The following is a 27,440-nucleotide window of genomic DNA, read 5'->3' as shown; positions in this document are numbered from 1 at the left end:
ATAGTTGGGGATGAAGCTCTGGTCAGCTACAACTTGGACTATTTCTGTGTTGGAATATGTTATGATTTTATAATTTTATTTGCTTTATTTATTGCTGCTGCTCACCGATTTGACTACCTTTTTTTGTCAGCTGGGTATCTGACATGTGTGGAGCCCCATTATCATGTTTAAGAGTCTCTGATTGGAATTCCAGACATGTAAAACTTCTGTTTGCCTGATACAGAGTGCAGAGTCTCTCTCTTTCTCTCTATAGGGCTACACCCTATTAGAGAGCTTAGGAACACCCAAGTGTGTGTAGTGTCTTCATTACCTGCCTCCAATGCTGCACCATGTTAGAGGATAAAGTCAGGTTAAGAATACTGTCAGTACTGAAACTAATCATCAAACCACAGATTACACCTTGGATTGCCATTGGTTTCAGTGTAAGACAAATATGTGCAATGACCATAAATAGCTAGCTAACATTGCAGATCAGGTCAGTATAAAATTATAGGCAGCCATCTTTCTTACTTACTTTGCAACTTTTCTTTAAATCAGACAGTACTTCCTTGTATCTTCCCAGGCGCTGTGGATGATCTCTTTGCTGGCCTTCCATCCTCCACCCTCCATAAACTTCAGCTCATCCAAAACTCTGATGCCCACATCATAACCTGCGCCAAGTCCTGCCTGCCCATCATCCCTGTCCTCGCTGACCTTCATTGGCTCCCGATCGCCCAATGTTATTTTAGTGTTTATTTTAAATGGACCAGTACCTCAATTAAAATAGCATAATGATAAATTGGTACAAAACATTGATCAGGCTACAGTTAGAGTAGTATATGCAGTTTTGGGCACTGTATAAGAAAGCACATTAAACATAGAAACATAGAAGATAGGAGCAGGAGTAGGCCATTCAGCCCCTCGAGCCTGCTCTGCCATTCAATGAGATCATGGCTGATCATCCAAATTCAGTACCCTGTCCCTGCTTTCTCCCCATATCCCTTGATCCCTTTAGCCTTAAGAACTATATCTAACTCCTTCTTGAATATATTTAATGATTTGGCCTCAACTGCCTTCTGTGGTAGAGAATTCCACAGGTTCACCACTCTCTATCCAGTGTCACCTCCTTGGAGCAACCTCTCACCATTGACAGATCGCTTCTGTCATCTCAACTTCAGCTGCCATCTATTCCATCAGCAGCGGTGCCCTTGAAAAAATCTCACCTTGGTCCTCAGAATCCCACCACGATCAGCACCAACACCAACATTACCAGGCACACCAACATCACCAGGCACACCAGCAGCACCAACCTTCTCCGCAATCATCTGATGCTGCACAGGACACAGGGCATCAGCGCCCAAGCACATTGCTGCCCGGGAGACCAGGGATGGCCTCACCATGGCAAGATTTACTTCACTTGACATTGTACACCCTGGCTGCCACATGATGCGCCAGGTTGACACCACCCCACACCAACACCATAAAGAATCCCTAAAATCCCCAAGCCATTCACTTCATACTCATTACCATTGGGGGGGAGGGGGAGGTACCGTTATGTCTCGCCATTCATTGCAACTCACTAAGCCACTTCCAAAGGTGCACACAGATCTGTCCAGGAATGCAAAGTGTTGAAAATAAAGATTTCAATGTTTGACAGCACATTAACAGAGACATTACATGAACATTGGCTAAAACACCCAACTGCCTACCCTTGTGTGTTGTTAGTTGGTATGATTGGACAAGGATGAGGGTGAGTCTGAGGGGTGGCTAATGAGACAGGGAAGTGATAATGTAGATAGGGAGGGATGGGTGGAGGCGCAAGGTAAGTTGGTGTGAGTAAGGATGTGCAGGAGTTGGGTAGGGAAGGCAGAGTGATGGGGATGTGATGAGTGGCACAGCAGGATGAGGCTGAGTGTGGCTTTGGCAGTAACGTTTTGTGATCGATTGGGATCATTGAAAGGTTTGCGCCGCTGCAGCCAGGTCCTCCTAACGACATCCCTGCTTGTGCCCTCCTGTGCAATGTGCAACCAGGCTGTGTTGATCTCCTGGGGAGGTCTCTTCTGCCCACTGGAAGGGAAGAGAACCTCCCTGCATGCTGTGACTCCCTCCATAAGCATATGGAGAGAGTCATGGGAGAGCCTGGGTGCAGCTGTGCATCTTTGTGCAGTGCTGTCAGTGTTTGCAGCACCTCAATGCTGCAGAACACTGACAGCACAACTGTCAAAATGATTGTGGACATGGTCCCTTTAAGGAAATCAAATGACGTCATGTAATTTCTGGGTCCCAGCAAGTTTCTGACGGTTCCAACATACGTGCAACATAAGCAGACGACCATTGACGTTACAGAGAGAATACGTCAGAATGGCCATTGATTTTTAGGGTCAATAAGTATTTAAAAGAGCAACAGACTAATAAATACAATTCATAAGGCCCAGGGACAAATTTATTGTCTCTTTTGAGATAGTAACCATAGGAACAGCTGGGTTCACTCTAAGGTTGTTTCTAATGGTACTTGACAAAATGATAGATAAGAGTAAAAATATAAAATCAAATTTTCATTCAGTGTTTACGAGCACTCAGCCAAATTTTCTGCAGAAATTCAGTTCGGTACTTCAAATGTCGACACAAATTAAAATGCAAATCGATATTTTATCAGTTTAGTGGCAAAACCCCACAGGAAACTAAGGTAAAACCAAAAAAAACTGTGCCATACCTAGAACTGTATCCGCTGGCATCGGCTGGCTTTCCTCTTGTGTTTGAGGCACTGTTGTTGCAGCCCACAGACTCATTGGGCTACAAATTCGTCTCGGGCGGTGATGCAAAGCGGGCGGTATCGGATTGGCCGCCCGTTATACGCAGCGCCTGAGATTCGGTTCCACTGCAGTCGTTTTGCGCCAGCGCTGGGTTTTGCTGCAATTATAAAGCGTCATTTCTGATGAGGCGTTCTGTCTTATCTCTTCAAACAGAAAAATAATCTGGAACAGGCTGAAGTAATCCCATAACTGCCACAGCAACCTATGATGGCGTGATTAGAGCGGTGACTAGGTACGGCAAGCAGAGAGTCACGGGTAAGAGGATGGTTTTCGGATTGGCAGTGACATGAATCTTGTCATTCATGTGGAAAGACTTGAAATAATACTGGGTGGCCTGCTGGTGGCGCTGTCCAGAGAGAGTATAAATACTCGGGCATGGGCCCAGCTTGCTCAGGACATTCTTTAACAGGAACTAGTGAAGGACACAACTAGATCTCCATGTTGAAAAACAGTTGATTAAAGCCTTGTTTAATACTCAGACCAAGTGCCTAGTAGTTTTCTTACGTCAGGCAGGGTGTGGGTATGGTGTGCCCCAGGGCTGTGGCTGGGACCTTTTTTCATTTATGTAAATGGTTTGGGCATGCGTACAAATTGAATGATATCAAGGTTGGCTGATGATACCAAATTAAGGGGTGTGTATACATGCCAACCAGCCACATTTCGTGTGGACGGTCAGATTTTCCAGCCCCTGTTTGGGCTGGAGGCTGGAAAAACAGTTGCTATCAAGCTCCCTGAAGTCACCCTATGAGGCACCATGGCTTATCTCTTCTGCTCATACATGACTGCATGCATAGCAGAGTTGCGCCCCATTGGCTTATAGGATGACTTCAGCCAGCCTGAAATCAGCTGCTCTCGAGCTTCAAGTGCCAAGAGGACAAGAAGGGACACGTGCTGACAGAGGACATGAAAGAATCGTGTGGATTGATCGACGTTATCGAGGTTTTAGTGGCAGCCCTGGCGTTGTTGCTATGCAGCGGCAAGATCTTATTCATGTGTTATCAGGAGGGGCAGCAATGGTAATCAGCCTAACTCCAATTTATATTTGAACTGGTCGAACTTGGTGCTGATCGGCAAGGTTAGAATTAACAGCAGAAAATGCTGGAGATACTCAGCAGGTCAGGCAGCATCTGTGAAGAGAGAAACAGAATTAATGTTTCAGGTCGATGACCTTTCGTCAGTTCTGACCTTCAGGATGTCCCAAAGCACTTTACACCTAACAAAGTACTTTTGAAGTGTAGTCACTGTTGTAATGTGGGCAAACACAGCAAGGTTCCATAAACAGCAATGAGATAATTGTCAAAAACAATGTCTGCATGTGCAACACCTTTACTGGAACCATAATTATAATCAAAATAGTGTCTAACTTTTCTTTCCCTTGTATTCCCCTTGGTGTCAGTGTTTGGTGTGTGATTCTAAAACCTAGCCTGTGCTTCTACTAAGTGTTACTTGAGCAGCAGGAATATGAGACGTGGTTGGCTGCTGTTGTTCCTCTCGCAACCTCTTGAGATAGTCCTTGTCTGAAGGCAGCTAAGTCCTCAAATGGAACTGCTGTAAGATGCATCTCCTGTGCTGCTGCAAAGGCAGCCTGGCCCTGCCTCCTTTCTGCCACATGTGCAGACATCTGAAGGGGCTGGTGGGAGGACATGTGTGTGCTGCTATCCTTGGAGACAGCAGCATCATGTGAATGCAGTCCTGCCATACAACTCGTGTTGGGCACTCGCTCTGTATGGCCACTGATCTGTGGGAATATAGACCACTGTGGCTTTGAAGGATGGTTTCTGTAACCTGTCACAGCTGGAAAAGACAGCCCTATCCACTCTGGCAGCCAAGGCCTCCATGGCAGCAGTCTGAGCATCCATAGCAGAAGCCATCATTATTCTTCGGGCCTCTGTGGTAGGTGTCTCCGCTGCAGATAATCCTGGAGCTGCCACACACTTCAGGCTGAACTGAAGTGTTGCAAAGCCATCCTTTATGCTGACACAGATGCAGGTTGTGGCCTGTTAATGCCAATTTGGGGCAATTTTCTGCTGTGTTTCGTATCTACTGGGAACTGGGTTGACACTGTTCAAACTTATTTGCCATAAGGTTGATGGCAGGATATGTAAAAGAGAATGGGAGCAGATTTAAGAACTCTCAAATCCTTTGTATAAATAATGATAGAATAGATACAGGGGTGTGGTAGCACAGTAGTTATGTTCACATCCCATGAACAAATACGTAAAAAAAAATACAACCCATCATCAATTAAACTATTTAATGTGCTTTATTTTAAGCTCTGGAACTAACAATTTATGTTTAAATACATTGTTAGGCATGGGATAGAGTTACCAGAATTCTACTTGAATTTTATTCCAGTTACCTATTCTTAATGTATTGTCAGCTGTGAAATCTGATGTAAAGACGATTTATTGGTCTCCAGTTCTATTTATTTATGGAACCTGAGATGAAGCAGAATGCAATGTGAAATTTAAATACTGCATGCTGCTGTATTGCAAAACATTATTAATTTAACATTAAGAATGCTATTAATGCTATTAATGTAACATTAAGAATTATTCTTAATGTTACATTAGAATACAAAGACTATTTATTTACTAACTGCAGGTTTGAAAGACGTCACAGTTTCGTCTACTGCCAGTTCAGAAGGACAAAATCCACGGTCTGGTTTAGGTTTTGCACCTTGTGTGTGTGTGTGTGCAGCAGTTACCTGGCGGCAGCTGCTGCAGTTTGTGCTGATTGTTTGATACCCAGGTGCTGATCTGGGTGGTGCATGCTCAGTGGATGGGGATGCAGCACAAGGGGATTGGTTCGTGGCGGGAAGGACTGCATCTTCAGGCAGCTTGTTAATCTCGAGTAACTGGCTTAGTGTCAAAGGCTGATCGAATCAGCTGTCGTTGTGGATGCTGCTCGGGTAAGGCTGGGCTCCTCATCAAATCTCAGCACCGAAAGTGATTCATATCCATTACAGGATAGGGCAACGTTAATGTGGGAGTAGCAGGATAACCGACAAGGAAACTACTTGTGTGGATTGGAGCCTGGTCCAGTAACTCTTTGTATCCTGAACACTGAAGCTGGGAACTGCAGCAAAATCAATTAACTGTGGAAAACAAATCAAAAGGGAAATATCTGCAGTGGTACAATGGCAGAGCAAGAAATTGAAGACTTTGATGTGGACAGTGTGTCAGACACGGCCTACATGCTCAATCATGTCCACCCACCACCGTACAGCATTGACGACCAGCCATGGCCACTAGAGGCACGCAGCATATGCGAGTGCTGGGGATGGGCTTTACTGGTCACTGCCTTTAACTTTGTGCTGTTCCTCCTGAACTTTGTCCTTATGGGCACTGTGTTTTGCATTGTGCTGCTGCCAACCATTGTGGTGGTGTACTTTGGGTTTCAGTGTCACTCCAGGGTAAGTATGCTAATTCTCTGTTTGCTTTGCTGCTTATAGGAGCTGTGAAATTGTAATGGTGGATGTGAGTGGCCTGTCTGGACCAAAGATATTACTGACTAAAGTTAAAAGGTTGTAAAGACTGCGTGAATTGCGGTTTCCATTAAAATAAATGCAGTTTAGGCGCTGAGTTTGACTGACCAATGCTAAATGATAGAAATGCAGCCATCGTAAATTATAGAGAGGGGATGCACTCCTTTCACGTTGATCCAAATGTAGCTCTTCGCCATCTGAGTGGCAGAAGACTCCTATTAATGATGACCTGCTCGGTGCTGAAGTAGCGCGTTACAGTGCTTGTATGATATAAATGAAAACTCCCAAAGGTTTTGAGTGTAAACGGATGGTGGAACAATGGTCCAATTCTGTCAGCAATGCCAGTGAGTGAGCCTGGGGTACTGCTCAGCTGCATGTGGTGCCTGGGCTGTGAATCACGCTGTAACAATACAGCCAGCAACATGAGTCAACGGATGCAGTAAGCTACTTTCTGCACCCTTCATATTTTAAAATTAACTTCCGCTAAAGGTAGATTGTGTACATTTTTGTGGCAAGAAAACTAAAGGTTTTGATCTTTCACACTTGAAAGAGAATGGAAGGGTTTACGTTTAAGAAATATGAGTTATTGTGAATTTTCCTAACAATACCTTCTTTGAAAAATACTCTGTCTGAAAATGAAAACAAGGACAACATAAGGACACCCTGACCCATCTTTATGAAATACAAACTCAGGCTACTGTGATGTTTAAAATTGGGTCCCGGGGAACATGGAGGCACAGGCTTGGTGCCTGTACCTTTAATTAACACGGTGCCAAGATCCCAATCTCCACCAAGCTGGGGGGAACTGGTGACTGATGGGCACATACGTCTGATTTATCAAGGGGAGGGAGACGGGCAGACAACTCGCCCGCAGAGCCATGCTCTTGTGTATATCCCAGGAATTGGTGTAGGTGGCGATCTGGGAACAAGTTACTTCCCTGTCTGCATTCCCAGACATGAAAACTTAAAACAGGAGAGAATAAACAGAAATGATTAGCATTTTTTAAAACTGCTCTATGGTCAAGGATTTAAAGTCTATCGAGTCTGTCAGAATCTCATTATTTTCAGTGAACTAGTCAGTGAAAAAAATTCCAATTTGTTTTAATAAGTTACCCTCCATTTCTGAAAAATCAATAAAGCTCATAGTTTAAAAAAAACCCACTGGTTTGATTGAAGATTAGATGTAAAATTAACTTAATTTGCAAACCACACCAGAGAATGAAAGAGTTTTGAGCCTTTGTGCCTTCTTAAACCTAAAACAGTCTCAGCCCAGATTCTGCCGCAGTGCCACGGGAGACGGTCGGGACAGGATATAAAACGAAGATTTCACTTTGCCAGTGCAGCACAACATGGGCCAGTGCGGGGACCGTGGTTTTGTCTCGCTTCTCTGGGGTCACGGGTTAAACCTGATTTGATGCTCTGGCGCCACACTGGGGCATTTGGCGGAAACAGACGGATTTGGGTGTCACCTTGTCGGGGGGCAGGTGGAGGCCGGTCTGGCTGAAGTCTTACAGCTTAGCAATTTAAACTTTCAGTGGTGTCCCTGGCGATTGGCCACGCTCCAAACGGCCTTGTGGTGCCCATCAAGTTATAATGAGGGGCGGGAGCAAGAAAGGTCCACCACTCCCTGGTCAACATTTCCTATTGGGGCCAAGAAAGGACAGAAATCTGGTAGAAACGGGTTCTGCCCTAAATTATTCCCCCCTGCCCGGACAATGCGAAGACTTTTAGATTATTTCAGAGTACAGAAGCGCCTCCTAATGTCTGTATTAACTTTGCTTTTTTTCTTAACTATTAATTCGTATAAAGTAATCAAGAACTTGCATTTATATAGCGCCTTCCATGACCTCGTGAAGCTGCAATGTGCTTCACAGCCAATGAAGTACTTTTTAAAAGTGTAGTTCCTGTTGCAATGTCTGGAAATGCAGTCAATTTATGCACAGTAAAGTTCCACAAAGACCAGATCATCTATTTTTGGGGGTGTCGCTTGAGAGAGAAATCCTGGCCAGGACACTGGAGGCCCTCCCCGCTCTTGGAATTGTGCCCTGGTATCTTGGAATTCCATATTGGTTTAATGTCTCTTCTGAAAGTGCAGCGCTCCTTCAGTACTGCACTGAAGTGTCCGCCTACATTGATTGCTGCTTTACTTGCGTTAAACGTGTAGGTCGGACCTTATCTATACCATTTAATATTTTATATACCTCAACCGTTTCCTTTGGGACCGGAGAGCTTGCCTCCAGGTGCTTTTACCAGACGGCTTTTTTTTTGCCCCTCTCCCCTTTTTCATTTGGCATTGGGGGATTCTGTAGATGCACTGCACTATTTTACAGAGCAGAGTGCAGGCTGGAGGGAGCAGCACTCCTCGCTTACACTCCTTGTCCACACAGCTTTACCCGGTGTTATATGCGTAGACCCATATTTTGCGGTCCCCGAACTGCAGGGTGCTGCTGATGGATGGGGAATCGCCGTCTGTGGCCACCGCACTCCTGTAATGTCAAGGGGGCTGTTGAAGCTACTGTTTCTCTAAGGAGTTCGGTTGTAACCTGCAAAAGTGTTAGTCTGCAGTTAGGCGTTGTCCGCACCATCACCTACAATGTGCATTCATCACAGTGTCAGCCCAGAATTGTGCGGTTGAGTTTAATTTCCGTTTACGCTCATTGATAAGTTTAAATATTTAGCATAACTTCAGTAACAACAGACACCGGGACCGAAGATCTGCACTCCTGCTCCGCCTCTAACAATGGTGGAGCAGGACTCCTCTGCTGGGAACTTAATTCCCGTCGAAATTCCCAACACCAGGCGATTTAGACAACTGGGCTGGTGGCGGATGGACCCAGCGGCTTTGAACATCTGCTGGGAGGCAGTGCCTGGTCTTTGGAGCCAATGCTGTAATATAAACGGGGCAGTAATTTCCTTCTAGAAGCAAGAAATTCCACCTCATCTGATTACAAAGCACCAGAGGTAGTAAAGATGAATGGTTTGTGCTGCTGCTGCTTGCCTTCGGGGTTGCTATTTTCTGCTGGGTTGTAGACCACTGGGAGAACTGTAGCATTACAAACAAGTTTGGTAACAGTTGCACATGCACGATCTCCATCTGCTCAGCTGACCTGGTCTTCACACTGGTCTCTGCAGTCACCCCACAATGTAAATAGGTCAAAATCGTCAAAGCAGCATCTGAATGGTACGACTAACAGAGCATTGTATGCAGTATAGACCAAGCCAACAGCTTGTGAAGGCTTGTGATTTCAAATAAAACTGTTGGACTATAACCTGGTGTGTGACTTATATAAAATAATTTGAAAGGGAATTGGATAATATTGGAAAGGGAAAAATATAAAACGATATGGGGAAAGGGTAGAGAATTGGGATTAAAGTGGGCAGCTTCAATTGAAGAGCTAGCCCTGGCATAGCCTGATGGGCCAAATGGCTATGATGCCAAAAACTGATCGGCATCAGGAAATCTCAATTAAATTCACTCTGCAAAATAATTAGATTTAAGAAGCCTATTGTTGAATATTGATGCATGACTTCAAAATAATGGCTTCTATAATTTCAGTCCTGTCACACTTTCACTAACTGACTCCTAGTCACATTAAGAAATGTCCATTAAGTCCCACAAAAGAGCTGGAGCAGAATCTGCAGCTAGCTTGCCTTCAAATAGATATATTTTAGAAAATATAATAATGTAATAAAAATCAAGAAAATTGCCATTTGGTCCACCAAAGTTCATCTAATATCTCAACTTTCTCATCAAAGCTCGTTCTTATAATTGTCTCTTTTTTCACATCTTCAAAATGAATAAACTGTTCCCAGTATAACTGCTATTTGGGGGTGGGGGGGAGAGAACAAAGTGAAAACCACTATCACCAGTAATACTGAGGCACAGTAAGAGAATATTATAAACCACCTGCCTCACTGCTAGTCAGAGTGACTCAGTTTGTGTGGATTATTCAAAGAGTAAACTTCTCTTAACAGCAGGATGAAGCTCTAACTACCCGAGTGAGTGCCACTGAATGCTTCTAAGTGATGGGCAGGTGAGTGGTTCCCATAGAATGGAGGCATCGGTCAGCTCCTAAGAAAAACCCATCACAACCAATTTTCACAGAACCACTTTTGTTCCTGAAATGGGCATTGCCAAATGTGCTGATTTATTTCAACTGGAAGCAGCTGTTTCCCTTCATCCAGGGCTTGGAAAATCAGCGCTAATAAGTGTTCCCCTGGCAACCTCGCTGCCACCAATCAACTTGCGAAAGAGAGGGGACTCAAGAAACCGAAAGTAAATGTTTTGTGCAACCATAATGAAGACAACACAAGATACCATGTCACTGTGCCCGGGCAGTGTGTTCCCTTCACTTCTATCACTGTCCCCCTTGGTTTTTCCTCACAGATAAAAAACCATTCATTCTGTTTGTACTGATTGCACTGGGGATATGCTGGACAGAATATTCATCCAATGACTGTGCTCATTGATGATTGATGTACATTGTACTTACCAGGTCCCAGTTTTGAAGAAGGGTTCGACCCGAAACGTCAACTCAAATTTCTGTCCACGGATGTTGCCTGACCTGCTGAGTTTTTCCAGCATTTTCTGTTGTTGTTCCGTGATGTATCTGCTGTTTATCTGCTATTGGGATTGAAGATCAGTCAGCGTCTCGTGTTCAAAATGCAGTCATTGGAAATCCTTTCCTGTTTTAAAAAAAAAAAATCAAATAGTTGGGAGAATATAGCAATGAATTGCAACACAAACACTGCAAGGTGGAGTGGAGAGACACAGGATCATCCCCTCCCCATCAATCCCCTACCCAAGGGATCAGCCCTCATACCCAAATGATCAACCATCTTCCCAAGCAGATTAACATTCTCCCCAAGCAGATTAACACCACCACACAAGGCATGACCTATACCACTCACAGGATAGATTTTCCACTTCTAGAGAGACATAAAATCAATTCCCCCTTCCTCCACTGTTTTGCAGAGGCAATAAGCAGAGGCTGGGCGCTACCCAGCCACAGTCCCAGCTTCAAAGACATGGGGAGGTCATTGTAGCCTAGACTGCTGGGCGGGAAACCGACGGGATTGGGTTGGCCACCCATTTTACACCCCGTCCAATGTTACTCTCTATTGAAGTCACTGAAGAGTAAAATTGGGTGCGGTGTAAAAATGGGATGTAAAACAGGCAGCCGACCCGATACCATTAGTTTCCCGCTTGGCAGGTTAAGTTCAAATGAACCCCCCCACTGCCGTATATGATTTCACGGTGTAACTTCACTCTCTGACTGGTTTTATTTATAGCTCTGGCTGGGTCTGTTATTTTTGTGCTTGTATAATATAAATAATTCTCAGTTATTTTCTTGAAGCTTACCAATAGCTTTTTCTGGTGTATTTCTTTGCTCCGTGAGAGGTGAGGAAGAATTGTCGTCGTTAGTAGTTTAGGATATTGATTTCTGTTTATTGCCATTTGTATTTGTGCTAGCAGCATTGATTACCGTAGCCTAGCAGTGGCTGCTTCTGACTGTGAGAGAGTTAGAAAGCAAATCCTTGTTTATTCCCACAGAAATACTGCATCTATCTCAGTTGGAAACGGGCACTGTTAATTACTGTATTAAATCTGGACTTTGCTGACTGAGAGCAATTCTACTGTTAATCTTCATCTTGGTGTAATAAGCAACAGTTCAAACGAGCTGGGATATTTTGGAGCGGCACTTCACATGTTAGACAACTAAGTCCTGAGGAACTGGCTGCTCCCACACACCCCAATGTGCTGCCCATGTTCCATGAGCCCGAGTTTTCATTGTGCTATTTCTCATCTAAATGCTGTCCCTCGGCAATATCATCGGAAAACGCAATGTCACTTTCCACATGAAAGCTGGCTACACCCAGCTCTACCTCGCCACCACCTCTCTCGACCCCTCCACTGTCTCTGATTTGTCATGTTGCTTGTCTGACATTCAGTATTGGATGAGCAGAAATTTCCTCCAACAAAATATTGGGAAGACCAAAGCCATTGTCTTCTGTCCCCGCCACAAACGCCATTCCCTAGCCACCGACTCCATCCCTCTCCCTGGCAACTGTCTGCGGCTGAACCAGACTGTTTACAAGCATGCCGTCTCATTTGACACTGAGCTGAGATTCCAACCTCACATCTAGGCCCATATCTCTAACATAGGCTCCTTAAAAAAACCTCCATATGGGGAAAAACCTCCATATGGGGAAAATACCATATGAAGATCAGGGGCTTCATTCTGTGAAGCCTGTATATGTTGATTGAGGTGATTATTTGAGAGAGCAGTGAATTTGAACTATGATCTTCCACCTCAGGGATGTAGGTTGCAATCCAGCCCAGACTGGTGCTATGAAGGTCTCTCTCTGCTAGTCACAGGGATTCTACGTGAACCGAGTTTGGAAAGTCCGAAACTCAGGGCATGAGTTCAGAGCACTAATCTTCCCCTAATTGGCAGTCTGACCCAGAAGGATCATTGGTGAGCAATATGGAAAAGAGACAATTCTAACAGAGCTGTTCCCTGAGGCATATCGTTAGATGGAACTCCTTCTTGGTTGTTTAAATTATCTGAAATTTGAGATTCGGGTTACTGACTCAGACAGGTTTCCATGGACTGGGACCTAGGATTGTTGGAAAGATCATAGAGGAGCTACATACTACATGTCAGTGCTTCAGTTTCGGCCAGACAAACTGTACTATAGATTAACTATGTGTTCGCAGCAAAGTTTCTTACCCATCCCTTAGCAGATGTATCCTGGGACAAATTTCAGACTGTGATAAAGATAGAGGGGGTGAAATTGGGAATCGCCCTGTTTGGGGCGCTAACTTTTGAAATTTTGAAAATTTAGCGCCAGGCACGAAGGATTCTGAACTTCTACTAAATTGGGTGTTAGTGCCCCAGGAAAGAAGTGAGGCGCTAAATCAAGCGCTAATAACGTTAGTGGGGTGCTAACAGCAGAGCGCAGACTGAATTTCAGGAGCAATGCATTCAGCATTGATCCTTCACACAGATTCCTTCCAGCTCTTAACGGGGAGGTTGCATCATTGTGCAGATGTTCATTTTCAGCATTGCTGGCTTTGAGGCAACCTGCGAGCCAGTGAATCCCTTGATGGCTCTGGCTGTTCCCACTCCCAGGGACAGAGCTGGTCGAGGGCGTCCTGCAAGGCCATCTGTAGTCTCTGGCGCTGACACTCAGCAGCCTTCCACCAGCCCTGCTGCAGCCATTGGAGCCCTGTTGGCCCTCCTACCTCTGGCCACATTTTGCACTCTTTCTCTGTGCCTCAGTTGCCTCTGACATAGACGCTGGAGGGTGAGGTCCAGTGCCAGTACAGCCCCCAGGAAAGGATACAAATATTGCACTTTCAAATCTCCCCTCAATGAAACTCGGTAATCTTTTTGTGCCAGAACACTCGTTGAAATGCAAAACGCGCAAATCGGTCAAAGGGCCTCTTTGCCGATGTGAAACTAACAACGCAGCATTGTTGGCCGATTTAAAAACTACACCGGAAGTGGACGCCTTTAAATAGCGCCGCCTCCTCCAGGGGACACCCGACTGAAAGCCGCCTCCTCCACCCGTCGCTGTTAACGGCAGGCACACAAGCAGGGGACCAGAGGGAATTTTTCATCCGGGGTGGCTGCGCACGGCAAGGACATCATGATCTCTGGGTGCATGAGATTTGAGGTGCAACCTCTTACCGCCGAATTTAGCGGGAGGCGTTGATATCGCCGCCCCCCCCCTCCGGAGGCGCTAACGGGAGGCGCAAAGGAGCCCAATTTCTAGCCCTTAGAGATTTCTATTTAATTATTTGTCTCCAGGTCATATAAAATAATCTGTCTGACAGAATAAAATAATCTGTCTGACAGAATAAAAACACAGATCGCAATGGAAGAGCAGATTGGAGGTGATGACTGATCTACTTTAGGTTGTATCCCAGTGAAAGAAATTCGGCAGAATGGAACTGTTAAATTAGTTGTCAGACTGTGGTGTCGAGTTGACCAATTTCAGTGTTCGCTCTGTGCCTATTACATTCAATATCATTGCGATGGGTTATTGACAGAAATTTCAATCGCTGCTCAGTCAGTACTGGCTAGATAACACAATCTGATAGACAGTTATCAGTAATTTGACTGTCACTGCACGTCTATTGTGTGTTTCATAAACTCTAGTCCAGCCTTTGGACCATATCAATAAATGCAGAATTACATCAAATATTAAGAATGGAAAATCTGCTCATGTGATGTAATGGAAAAGGGCAGTCGTCGACAGGTAATGAAATGAATGGAAGAGGAAATGAGTAAGCAGCAGGGGTTGGCGTGATGGATCAGTTTCATTTTGTGCCATTTCACTGCAAAACATTAGCTTTAACATCTATTAGTACTCATGTGTAGTAAATCACAATAGCACTGCCAGTGCAAAGACATTCAGTAGGCGATATCAGTAATGTTGCCTGCTGGATGATTTTGCTGTTTTCTTGATTTATGGAGGGTGAGGGATTGATTCGTGGATCAGTCTGTGCTTGGCTCACTGAATACTCTCTGGTACGGGTTCTTTTTCTTCTCATTAAATATCCAAATGTGCTTCTTGATCTGTGTGGTAAACCACTGTTTGTATTCCACTGTGTACATGTCTGTACATGCCTCGGCTGACTCCTCCCACGAGTCCAGGTATAAAGGTGACTGCTCCACAGTCCCTCTGTATTCTGGACTGGTCGACCACTCGAGGCACACCTTCATTCTCTTGTTAATAAAAGCCTGTTAGTTACTCGCTTAACCTCAGTCTTTTGAATGATTGATAGCGCATCAATTTTATTAACAAGATTTTTTATAATGGAGAAGATCCTCACACCAGCATGCCTAGACTTAGACCATCGGGAGGCGGACGCATCCACCAAGTTTACTCACTGGCGTAGGTGCTTTGAAAAATTCCTGATCGCCTCCGCTGTAACGGTCAAATCGGATGAGGACAAACTGGATGTCCTGACCTCCAAAGTGAACCACCGAGCGTACTCAGTCATCCAGGACGCGACCTCGTACACGGCTGCTATCAAGCTCCTCAAGGACCAGTACACGCGCCCAGTGAACGAGGTGTACGCCAGGCACCTCCTGGGGAGTCGTAAACCACAACCTGGGGAATCGACCGAGGAATACCTTCAGGCACTGTCTGTGCTTGGCCGGGCCTGTGGTTGTAAGGATGTAAAGGCCGCCGTGTACACAGTGGAACTTATCCGGGACGCTTTTGTAGCGGGCCACAGGTCCAATTACACCCGACAGCGACTGTTGGAGCAGAGTGACCTCGACCTCAACAAGGCCTCTGAACTCGCACTATCATTGGACACAGCCTACCGGGGCATGGATGCCTACTCCTCTGCACCGTGGACGCCGCGGGGAACGACAGCCTGGGACACGGGAGGACTGTCTTATAGCGCCGTGCCACCCCAGCCACATCCCAGCAACAGCCCAACTACCGCAGCAGTGTCCCAAGGCCAGAAATGCTACTTCTGTGGCCAGGCCAAACACCCCAGAGCGCGCTGCCCGGCGAAAAATGCGATCTGCTCGGGCTGCGGGAAGAAGGGACACTACGCCAGCGTCTGCAGGGCCAAAGCCACCCCGAACCCCAGCAGCGCCGCGTGTGGGCCGTGCGGGCCGCCATCTTGGGCCTCCCCAGCCATGTGCGAACCACCGGAACAGCAGCCATTTTGGACGCCTCCAGCCACATGGGGATTATGGACGCCGCCATCTTGGATGCCAGCCGGGACGCAGCAGGCCCCCAACACTGCCTCATCTGATACCCGCAACGACACACCGACCCCTACGCTGGCCTCCGTTACGCTGGACCAAGCGAGACCGCACCAACTGGCCCGGTCCACAATGGACACGAAACAATCTGCCTTTTTGACTCTGGGAGCACGGAGAGCTTCATCCACCCCGACACGGTGCGGCGTTGCTCTCTCCCAGTCCTGCCTGTGCATCAGCGGATTTCTATGGCCTCCGAGTCCCAGTCGGCGGACATTGGCGGCTACTGCGTGGTGACACTCTTAGTAGACGGGACTGTGTACGATAATTTTAAACTTCTGGTCCTGCCCCACCTCTGCGCTGCCGTTCTACTGGGGTTAGATTTTCAGTGCCACCTTAAAAGTGTTACGATGGCGTACGGTGGACCCCTTCCCCCCCCTTTCCCCCCCCCCCCCACTCACAGTCCGCAGCCAGCAGCTTCCAAACTGCCCGCCGCGCACCAGGTGCAACCTCTCCACACTCAGAGTCACCCCCCCCCCACTGTTTGCTAACCTCACCCCCGACTGTAAGCCCATCGCCACAAAGAGCAGGCGATACAGTGCTGGGGACAGGGTTTTCATTAAAACCGAAGTGGAGCGGCTCCTGAAGGAGGGGATTATTGAGGGCAGCACCAGCCCCTGGCGAGCCCAGGTTGTGGTCGTTAAGACCGGCGAGAAGCAGCGCCTGGTCATCGACTACAGCCAGACAATAAATCGCTACACCCTGCTGGACGCTTACCCACTCCCCCGCATAGCTGATATGGTCAACCAGATCGCGCAGTACCGTGTCTTCTCGACCATTGACCTGAAATCAGTGTACCACCAGCTCCCTATCCGCCCTGAGGACCGCCAGTATACTGCCTTTGAGGCAAACGGCCGCCTCTATCACTTCCTTAGGGTTCCCTTTGGCGTCACCAACGGGGTCTCCGTCTTCCAAAGGGAGATGGACCGGATGGTCGATCAAAATGCATTGCAGGCCACTTTCCCATATCTGGACAATGTGACCATCTGTGGCCATGACTTGCAGGACCATGACGCAAACCTCGAAAAATTCCTCTGCACCGCCCAACTCCTGAACCTGACGTATAACAAGGAGAAGTGCATATTCCGCACAACCCGCCTCGCCATCCTTGGCTGTGTTGTGGAACACGGAGTCATCGGTCCCGACCCCGACCGGATGCGTCCCCTTATGGAACCCCCACTGCCCCACTGCCTCAAGGCCCTGAAGAGGTGCCTAGGGTTTTTCTCCTATTACGCCCAGTGGGTCCCCTACTATGCGGACAAGGCCCGTCCGCTGATCAAGTCCACCTCTTTTCCCTTGACGGCAGAGGCCCGCTTAGCCTTCCACCGTATCAAGGAAGACATTGCCAAAGCCACCATGCACGCAGTGGAGGAATCCATCCCCTTCCAGGTGGAAAGCGACGCGTCCGACTTTGCCCTGGCCGCTACCCTTAATCAGGCGGGGAGACCCGTGGCCTTCTTTTCACAAACCCTCCAGGGCCCGGAGACCAGACACTCCGCTGTTGAGAAGGAGGCCCAGGCTATTGTGGAGGCTGTGCGTCATTGGAGGCACTACCTGGCCGGAAAACGATTTACCCTGCTCACTGACCAGCGTTCAGTTGTTTTTATGTTTAACAACAAGCAGAGGGGCAAAATCAAAAACGACAAGATCTTGAGGTGGAGAATCGAACTTTCCACCTACAATTACGAGATTTTGTACCGGCCCGGGAAGCTCAATGAACCCCCGGATGCTCTATCGCGTGGCACCTGCGCCAGCACGCAGATCGATAGACTGCGGGCCCTCCACAATGACCTCTGCCACCCGGGGGTCACCAGGTTCTTCCACTTCATCAAGGCCCGCAACCTGCCTTACTCCATTGAGGAGGTCAGGACCATGACCAGGAACTGCCAAGTCTGCGCTGAGTGCAAACCGCACTTTTATAGACCAGACAGGGCTCACCCGATAAAAGCCACTCGCCCCTTCAAGCGCCTGAGCGTTGATTTTAAAGGGCCTCTCCCCCTCCTCCGACCGCAATGTGTACTTCCTCAACATTATTGATGAGTACTCCCGTTTCCCGTTCGCCATCCCCTGCCCGGACATGACCAGTGCCACGGTCATTAAATGTCTGAACGACCTCTTCACCCTGTTCGGTTTCCCCAGCTATATCCATAGCGACCGGGGCTCATCGTTTATGAGCGACGAACTCCGCCAGTACCTGCTCGCTAGGGGTATTGCCACAAGCAGGACCACCAGTTACAACCCCCGGGGGAACGGACAGGTGGAAAGAGAGAATGCGACAGTTTGGAAGGCCGCCCTGCTAGCCTTAAAGTCTAGGGGCCTTCCGACCTCCCGCTGGCAGGATGTGCTCCCCGATGCGCTCCACTCTATTCGGTCACTGCTCTGCACTGCCACTAACGCCACCCCTCATGAGAAAATGTTTGTCTTCCCAAGGAAGTCCACATCGGGGACATCGCTACCGCCATGGCTGACGTCCCCAGGGCCGGTCCTACTGAGAAGACACGTGAGGACCCATAAAATGGACCCCCTGGTCGAGAGGGTCGACCTCCTCCACGCCAACCCCCAGTATGCTTACATTGCGTACCCGGACGGGCGGGAGGACACAGTCTCCATACGAGACCTCGCACCCTCGGGGGCCCCAGTAACCCACTACCCACTACCGCCCCCCCCCCACGATCCAATATCCAACCCCAGCAGACGGCATGCCTGAGCCCCGCGACCCGCTCGACACCCACGAGGACTACACACCAATGCCCCAGCCTACGCGGGACTCGACGCCGGAAGCTTCACTACCCCTGCCATCGCCACGTCGATCACAGCGGCAGACAAGACCTCCGGAGAGACTCCAATACACTAACTTTTAATACACTTCACCCCACCGGACTCACTTTTAAACAAGGGGTGAATGTGGTAAACCACTGTTTGTATTCCACTGTGTACATGTCTGTACATGCCTCGGCTGACTCCTCCCACGAGTCCAGGTATAAAGGTGACTGCTCCACAGTCCCTCTGTATTCTGGACTGGTCGACCACTCAAGGCACACCTTCATTCTCTTGTTAATAAAAGCCTGTTAGTTACTCGCTTAACCTCAGTCTTTTGAGTGATTGATAGCGCATCAATCTGTTTGATCTTAATGAAATATTCCTTTTTGAGCATGTTCCAGACTTTGCACTCTTGCTTTAGTCCGAGTTCTTCCGCACCTGAATAATAGGCATATGCTCCAAGAACAGAGATTCCCTGTTACGGCCCTGCGCTCCCAAACCACAGATTCCCTGTTACTGCCCTGTGCTCCTACTCCTGTGATTCCCTTTTAATGCCCCCACACTCATTCCTTATTAATGCCTTGCACACCCAGACCAATAATTCCTTGTTACTACCCCACACTCCCAGATCAGCGATTCCCTATTAATGCCTCACAATCCAAGGCCAGTGATTCCCTGTTAACAAGGCTATAAAGTAGGTTAATAAGGCCATAAAATGCAAAACATGAATATAAGATAGTCACTGATAAATCCAATAAGGAATTCAGGACAAACTTCTTTACGCAGAGAGTGGTTAAAGTGTGGAATTCGCTACCACATGGAATAGTTGAGGCGAATAACATGGATGCATTTAAGGGGAAGCTAGATAATGACAGGAGGGAGAAAGGAACAGAAGGATATGCTGATAGGGTTAGACGAAGTAGGATGGGAGGAGGCTCGTGTGGAGCATAAACACCAGCAGAGACCAGTTGGGTTGAAAGGCCTGTAAATTCTATGTAAAAGAAAAATGAAATACTTGCATTTATATAGCGGTAAATGTCATGTATCGAGATTTTCAAAAGGCCTTCGATAAGGTGCCCCATAATAGACTGATGAACAAGGTCAGAGAATGCGGAGTCAGGGGACAAGTAGCAGAATGGATTGCTGTCTGGCTTCAGGACAGAAAGCAGAGAGTAGGGGTAAAGGGTAGCGAATCACAGTGGCAGAAGGTGGGTAGTGATGTTCCACAAGGGTCAGTGCTGGGACCACAGTTGTTCACAATTTTTATATTAACGATTTAGACTTTGGAATCAAAAACACAATTTCTAAATTTGTGGACGACACCAAACTGGGGGGGATAGTCAATACTGAGGAGGACTGCAACAAATTACAGGATAAACTTGCAGAATGGGCATATAATTGGCAAATTAATTTCAGCGCAGATAAATGTGAGGTATTACATTTTGGTAGGAAGAATAGGGAGGTCACTTATTACTTGGAGGGTGCGAGTCTAGGTGGGGTAGAGGAGCAAAGGGATCTAGGAGTAGAAATACACAAATCATTGAAAGTAGCGACTCAGTTTAACAAGGCCATAAAAAAGCAAACCAGGCACTCGGGTTTATTTGTAGAGGGATAGAATTGAAAAGTAGTGAAGTTATGCAAAACTTGTATCGAACCTTGGTTAGACCACACTTGGAGTACTGTGTACAGTTCTGGTCGCCATATTATAAAAAGGTTATAGAGGTACTGGAGAGGGTGCAGAGAAGATTTATATGGATGATACCAGAAATGCGAGGGTATGCATATCAGGAAAGGATGAACAGGCTGAGTCCTTTTTCTCTTGAAAAGAGAAGGCTGAGGGGTGACCTAATAGAGGTCTTTAAAATTATGAAAGATTTTGATAGAGTGGATAGAGAATGTTTCCACTTGTGGGGAAGAGCATAACTAGAGGCCATCAATATAAGATAGTCACCAAGAAATCAAATAGGGAATTCAGAAGAAACTTCTTTACCCAAAGAGTGGTGAGAATGTGGAACTCGCTACCACAGGGAGTGGTTGAAGCGAATAGTATCGATGCATTTAAGGGGAGGCTAGACAAGCATATGAAGGAGAAGGGAATAGAGGGTTCTGCTGATAGTTAGATGAGGAGGCTGGAGTGATGCATTAACACCAGCATGGACTGGTTGGGCCGAATGGCCTGTTTCTGTGCCGTATATCCTATGTAATAGCGCCTTTCACGACCTTGGGACATCCCAAAGCGCTTTGCAACCATTGAAGTACTTTTGAAGTGCAGTCACTGATGTATTGTGGGAAACGCAGCAGCCAATTTGCGCACAGCAAGCTCCCACAAGCAGCAATGCGATAATGACCAGAGAATCTGTTTTAGTGATGGTGATTGAGGGATAAATATTGGCCAGGACATGTTACTGCTCTGTTCTCACAGACCAGCACTTTATTCAGTTATTTAGTAAATTTATTCAGTTATTTAGTAAGTTTATAATTTAAGCTATTTTGTTTGCTGCCTGCTCTGGCTGGCCATGTTGTCACTCTGGCCAACATATTGTTGTACAGCCAGCCACGCTATCTGTTCTGCCGGTCTTGCTGTATCTCCTGCCAAGCAGGCTGTCTCCTCTGCTAGTCTTTCTGTCACAGTTCCAACAATTCTGTTGTTACTTCCTTCCACATTGGGTTGGCCCATGCTGTCGCTGATTGACTCCCCGTTGAATCAGCTGTAGTGTTGCTGGTTATCTTCCCGTTGGATCCGTCATAGTGCCATTGGTTCCCTTCCCCTTGGGTCATCCATAATGTTCCTCCTTGATTCCCTCCTTGTTGCGTTGGCCATGTTTGATGCTGCTCCCCTCCCTGTTGGATTGCTCCTGATGCCATAAAGAATCCTAAAGGGATCAGGCACTGGCTCTTGTCAATGGATGGAGAGAGGAAGAATAATTGGAAATGTCTCAACTTTCACTCGCAGACTAATTGACTCACTATACCAGAAATAAATCTATTGCTACTAGCTATTCCTCACCAGATCTAGCTGGACTACATCGAGTGGTATCATGCTTCACTTTCCTCCACTAAAACCACCCTACTATCCCTCCCCCAATTTTACAAAAGTTTGGGGCAGTATACTCATGTTCACCCCATCTTACAGCCTTGCGTTGCACTCCAAGCCAACCACTGCTTCCCAAATATGAGGCCATCAGTGAAACAGGCTCCAATTATTAACATGTTTCTTCTCGTCCTTTAAGCAACTTCTCTCACATGTACCAGTATTGCTGTGTGAGAGGTTTGTGGCATTCCTTCAAGTGTTTTGTTGGTTTGGAGGTTGGAGAAGTCTTCACTTCACAAGCATTCAAAACTGAACTCGGTGAAAATAAAGAAATTCTAATTTGTTGAATTGGTTCTTATCTCAAATGGATAATGGGAAGAGGGAGAAGTCAAATGGAGACAGACAAGCAAATAAATGAGAATTTAACTGGGAAGGATGGAGAAGCAGGGTTAGGGACACATGCAAAGGGAAGATAAGATAGGCAATTTGAAACAAAATCAGGAACAAGAAAAGTAGATAAATCATTTAACAGATATTGTTAATGTTGAGCTACAAAGAATATACAGCACAGAAACAGGCCATTCAGCCCAACTAGTTTGTGCTGGTCTCCTCCCATTCCAGCTGCCTTATCTCCGCTTTTCAGCATATCTTTCTATTCCCTTTTCTCTCATGTACTCGTCTAGTTTCCTTTTGAATGCATCTAAGATATTTGCTTCAACCACTTCCTCTGGTAGCGAGTTCTAATCACGCTCTGAGTAAAGAAATGTATCCTTATTTCCCTATTGAATTTATTTGTTACTATCTTGTATTTATGGCCCCTAGTTTTGGATTCTCCCACAAGTGGAAACATTCTCTCCACATCTACCCTGTGCAACACATTCATAATGTTAAAGACCTCTATCGGGTCTCCTCTAAACCGTCTCTTTTCTAAAGAACAAATCCCCAACCTGATCAATCTTGCCCGATTGCTGTATTCCCTCAGTTCTGGTACCATCCTCGTAAATCTTTCTTGCACTTTCTCCAGTGCTTCTATGTCCTTTTTATAATATGGAGACCAGAACTGTGCACAGTGCTCTAAGTGCAGCCTGACCAGAGTCCCATCTACAAGATGCACTGCAGCAACTCGCCAAAGCTCCTTCAACAGCACCTTCCAAACCCGCGACCTCTACCACTTAGAAGGACAAGGGCAGCAGACGCATGGGAACATCACCACCTACAAGTTCCCCTCCAAGCCACACACCATCCTGACTTGGACCTGTATCGCCGTTCCTTCACTGTCGCTGGGCCAAAATCCTGGAACTCCCTTCCTAACAGCATTGTGGGTGTACCTACACCATGTGGACTGCAGCGGTTCAAGAAGGCGGCTCACCACCATCTTCTCAAGGGCAATTAGGGATGGGCACTAAATGCAGGCCTAGCCAGCAACGTCCACATCCCATCAATGAATTAAAAAAAACCAAGATTAACATAACTTCACTACTTTTTGAATTCTATACCCTTAGAAATAAATCCCAGTGCTTTATTAGCATTTTTAAATACTTTGCTGACCTGCGATGTTGCTTTTAATGATTTGTTCACCCTGCTCTTCTTCGAATAGTGCCATGGGATCTTTCACAGACACCTGAGCAGGCAGTATTATAAGCACACTTCTAGGAGGAGGGAAAGGGTTATTATCCAAGTTGCATTGAGTCACATTTTGTGGGTTAATCACTATTAAAGAATATGAAATTTACTTCATGCAATGAATTTTAAAATGCATTGTGTTCCTACCAGAATCTCTAAAGGTCTTTTTAGATCTGCAGGTGTGGGCCTGTTTCTGAGGCACATTATGCCTGCCAGCAGCATGCCTGATGATAATGTGTTGGTGAGAGCTAGACTGAAAGAAGAGACAAAATCACTGCTATCAGATGATGTGAAATTGACAAAAATCTCAGGCTACACTAGAGGAGGAGCAATTGGCAGCATTTTCCTCTTCTGTTATGTCAGTTTTCCATCATAACTCAGGCTCTCAGGGGCTCGGGACCTATCCCGCTGATCTCTATCCATTAGCTGGCTCATATTGATCTTCCAGTTTCATCTTCATGAAGGTGCTGGAAACGCCCACCCAAAAAGGAGCAGGTGTCACTAAATAAGGCGGTAATGACAAGTGACATCATGACTCGGATTATGAAGTCAGTGGCAAAGGAACGGCGCTTAGCGTTCATCACGCTTCCAGCGGTCCACAGACTTTCCGCAGGCTTTTGAGCGGCAACGTGTAGTTCCTAGAGATCATTTCCAGCACGGTGCCCTCTACAGGGGATCTGTGGCTTGTGTGAGCAGGCAAAGCAACAGCATAGCTCTTCAACCAATCAGATTGAAGAATCCTCATTGAGACACGCAGAGTCTAAACCAATAAGAAAAATTAGAATATTTAATTCATTTTTAAAATCATGTACAGAAAGCAAAATAAAGAGACAGAAAGAAAGATGGAATTAAGAGAAAGAGATAAAAGAGACAAAGAGAAAGTAAAAAATATATATTTTAAAATCTCCAACAATAATTAAATTCTGAAAAAATGAGACTCCACACTTGTAAAATTCAATTTTCAGTGCCAGGGAAGTTGTTTGAGACTTATCATACCATTAAAAATTCACTTACACCTGAATGCACCACCCCTAACGTTTTCTGGCATGTTAGTGGGTAAGTACTGCAACTTCACGCCCTTACATGGATTTCAAAGCCGAGTCCATCGGCGTACCAGTGCAACGCAGCTTGTGCAGGATTTCATCAGAGAACAGAGAAAATAAAGAGGAAAAAAAGGGATGGAGGAACAGAAACGGCAACATATTCACAATAGAAATTAGTTTACTGCACTCGACTGGTCGGAGGAGAACAAAAAGGATCCCTTGCTCCACTTGTGACGGTGCTAATGATTCTGGATGGCTTCTCATTACTTTACTGTTTTTCATTTTATGCTCGCCCACATTCTAGCCAATGTTCATTAACACCATCCACTATGTCAGGCAGAAATGTCCCGTGGGGAATTTGCAAAATGAAAGATCTTGAACAGCATAGTAATTGTACCCAGAACCATCACACATAGTGTTTTACGAGATCATCCGAGAGGTTTATAAAACTTAGCAGTAATGGAAAAACTAGAGAAGTACAGTCACTAAATCGAATGTTGTGAGCGGTGCTGTACTCATCCATCACGTGCTCAATTTGCATCTTCTATTTTCTTGGTGGCAACAGCAAATAAGTTTGATTTATATTATTACATGATTATGTGGTTACTCATTATTATCTCTGCTTTCTTGTCAATTGTTATCTCAGCACTACAATCAAAAATTACAGAAGACTGACACAACCATAAATTCAAATGCAGAAGCTTATTAGTTATGGAATATTCTTTGCATCATAATGAAGTAACTGTTATTCCTCTTTAAAGTTGATTATTGCTGTGCAGAATATAATTCACATTTATGTGCCAATTGTATTCCAAAGTCACAGGGAGACCAACAAAATAGCATCTTGCACATCGGAATTCATCTTACGGAGGTGTCAACTCCTTTATTAGACTAAAAGTAAGGCTTCTTAGAAACCAAAGTGAGCACACTCCATGTCTGAGCATTGCTGTCAGAGCTGCACCCGATCCTGTTCTCATCCAATGACCACACATGTACATTTTTCAGCAGGAATCTTTGGATAGTGATCAGGAATCATAAATCTGGCCAATTTTCCCCTCTCTAGCCCAGAGACCAATTGTCAGATCCCTACCACTACACCAGCTGAGATCCACCAACTCAACATAGTCCAGGAATCTGTACAGCTCAATATGACACCACACAACCTATTCACCTACTGATCCAGGTGGGAGAACCCCCCAAGAGAGAGCGTAAATGGCCGCTAACATCATTTCTCTGGGGCTGCTGCCAATTACAGAAATTCAAGGTGAAGATTTGGGGACCTCTTACAGGAGTCCCCATTGTAATGTATATACCTTTAAGGGGGGAACTACTTTTTACAGCTCATGTATACTGTAGTACCGGCAGTGACCACACCTGTATATAGCACTGAGTAGTAATCTGTACAGTTCAGTTGCAGAGTGAGCCACGTTGAGTAAACACCTGTTGTACCGTTCTCCTGCAGTCTGTGTCTTACTACTGACGGACACAACACCCAGCACTCTTGTACTCCAGAGCATATCTAAGGCAGCTCTAAAACTTGCAACAGCTACCTCTGAGTTTTCCAACCTCACCAGTTTGTATTAAACCTAATTAAAATGTGTTATCAGTCAAAGCGCCAACTGCTCCAACGCCAGTGAATGTAAGGTGTCAAAAGTGACCTGGATAGGCTCGTTCACCATAGCTGCTGCTGATTTACTCAATGTTCATTGGAACAGGTTGAGTTTTAGCTATGGCTTCAAGCAGCTTTTACAGGTAGAAATCTCATTCTGGGAGACTAAATAAACCCGATATCCTGGATAGGCTCGTTCAGTGGTAACAGTAGAGTTTATGGAGAAGCTGGCTCAGGATGTTGTACCCTCTTTGTGTAATGACAAAGGGGAAAAGAGGGGAGAAAACGCAAATCTTAAAACAAGTCAGGGAAACATATCAGGGAGTGGCTGTTTGTGGGACACAAACCACTAAGTGCTGCTCCCACGTAAATCACAAGTTGAGCAAGTGCGGTGCCGCATCCCGCGACAAACCCAAATAAATTTTACACTAATAGATTCAGAATTCCACTTGCTGCTCCATTCCCGCTGTCGCTGCTGCAATATTTCCTTGTGTCTACCACTGGGCGGCTGGAGCGCCTGCCTGAGTCAGGTGGTTGGCACTTTTAATAAGCAAATTAGGGTCCTATGATGTACATAGGGTCCTGTTTGCCATTTTAGGACAGTACTGGGTGGAGGGGGGCTGGCAGTCCAGACGAAGATGAGTTGACAGGAAAGTTTGTGTTCATTTCTGTGGGGCCGGGGGGAGCAGAAGACCTGGGCCCCTGCTGCTTGAGGCCCCTCTTCATTCCAAGATTGTCCCCCTCTCACAGACCTACGTTTTTCTGGCTCGGAGGCCCGGCGGGCTGTCCCATATTGCGGTGGTCCAGAGCCGGCAGGCTGCCCTCGAGCACCCGTTTTCCGCCCACAGTTGAATGCTAAAGAGGCCTGGCCCTCAAAATGGACCGGGCCTCCCGCTGGGACTATTGAGCAGTCGGCTGGTGTGGGGGAAAATCTATCCCATTGTGTCTAGTTTTGGATGCCTTGCTTTAAGAATGATGACAAGGCCTTGCAGAGGGTATGGAAGAGATTCATGAAGATGATATCAGGGATGAGAGGCTTTCGTTATGAGGAGGAAATGGGGCTCTTTCCATTAGAACAAAGAAGGTTAAGAGGAGTGGTGTTCAAAATTATGAGGGGTTTTGATGAAGTAAATTGGGGAAAATTATTTCCACTGATTAGTGAGTCAGTAACTAGTGGGCATAAATTTAAGGACATCGGCTAAAAGGAGAAAGGGGGGAGGTTAGGAGATTTTCTTTTTAATGCAGAAAGTTGTGATCGAACGGAATCCATTATTATAGCTTTTAAAAAGGAAGTGGATAAA

General features: G+C 46.2%; 1 protein-coding gene across 1 annotated transcript in view; it reads left to right on the top strand.

The window, feature by feature from the left end:
• Nucleotides 1-5,540: 5,540 nt before the first annotated feature.
• Nucleotides 5,541-27,440, top strand: part of tmem88bl (transmembrane protein 88b-like) — a 44,993-nt gene continuing 23,093 nt past the window's right edge. The window contains exon 1 of the mRNA XM_085967085.1: nt 5,541-6,207. Coding sequence (XP_085823211.1) covers nt 5,932-6,207 — 276 coding nt within the window. The 5' untranslated portion in view covers nt 5,541-5,931. The remainder of the gene's footprint in view (nt 6,208-27,440) is intronic.

This window comes from Somniosus microcephalus, chromosome 25 (genome assembly GCF_052327205.1).
Source record: "Somniosus microcephalus isolate GS21.2 chromosome 25, FLI_Smic_1.0, whole genome shotgun sequence".
NCBI classification, from domain to species: domain Eukaryota; kingdom Metazoa; phylum Chordata; class Chondrichthyes; order Squaliformes; family Somniosidae; genus Somniosus; species Somniosus microcephalus.
This window is presented reverse-complemented; position numbering and strand designations above follow the sequence as displayed.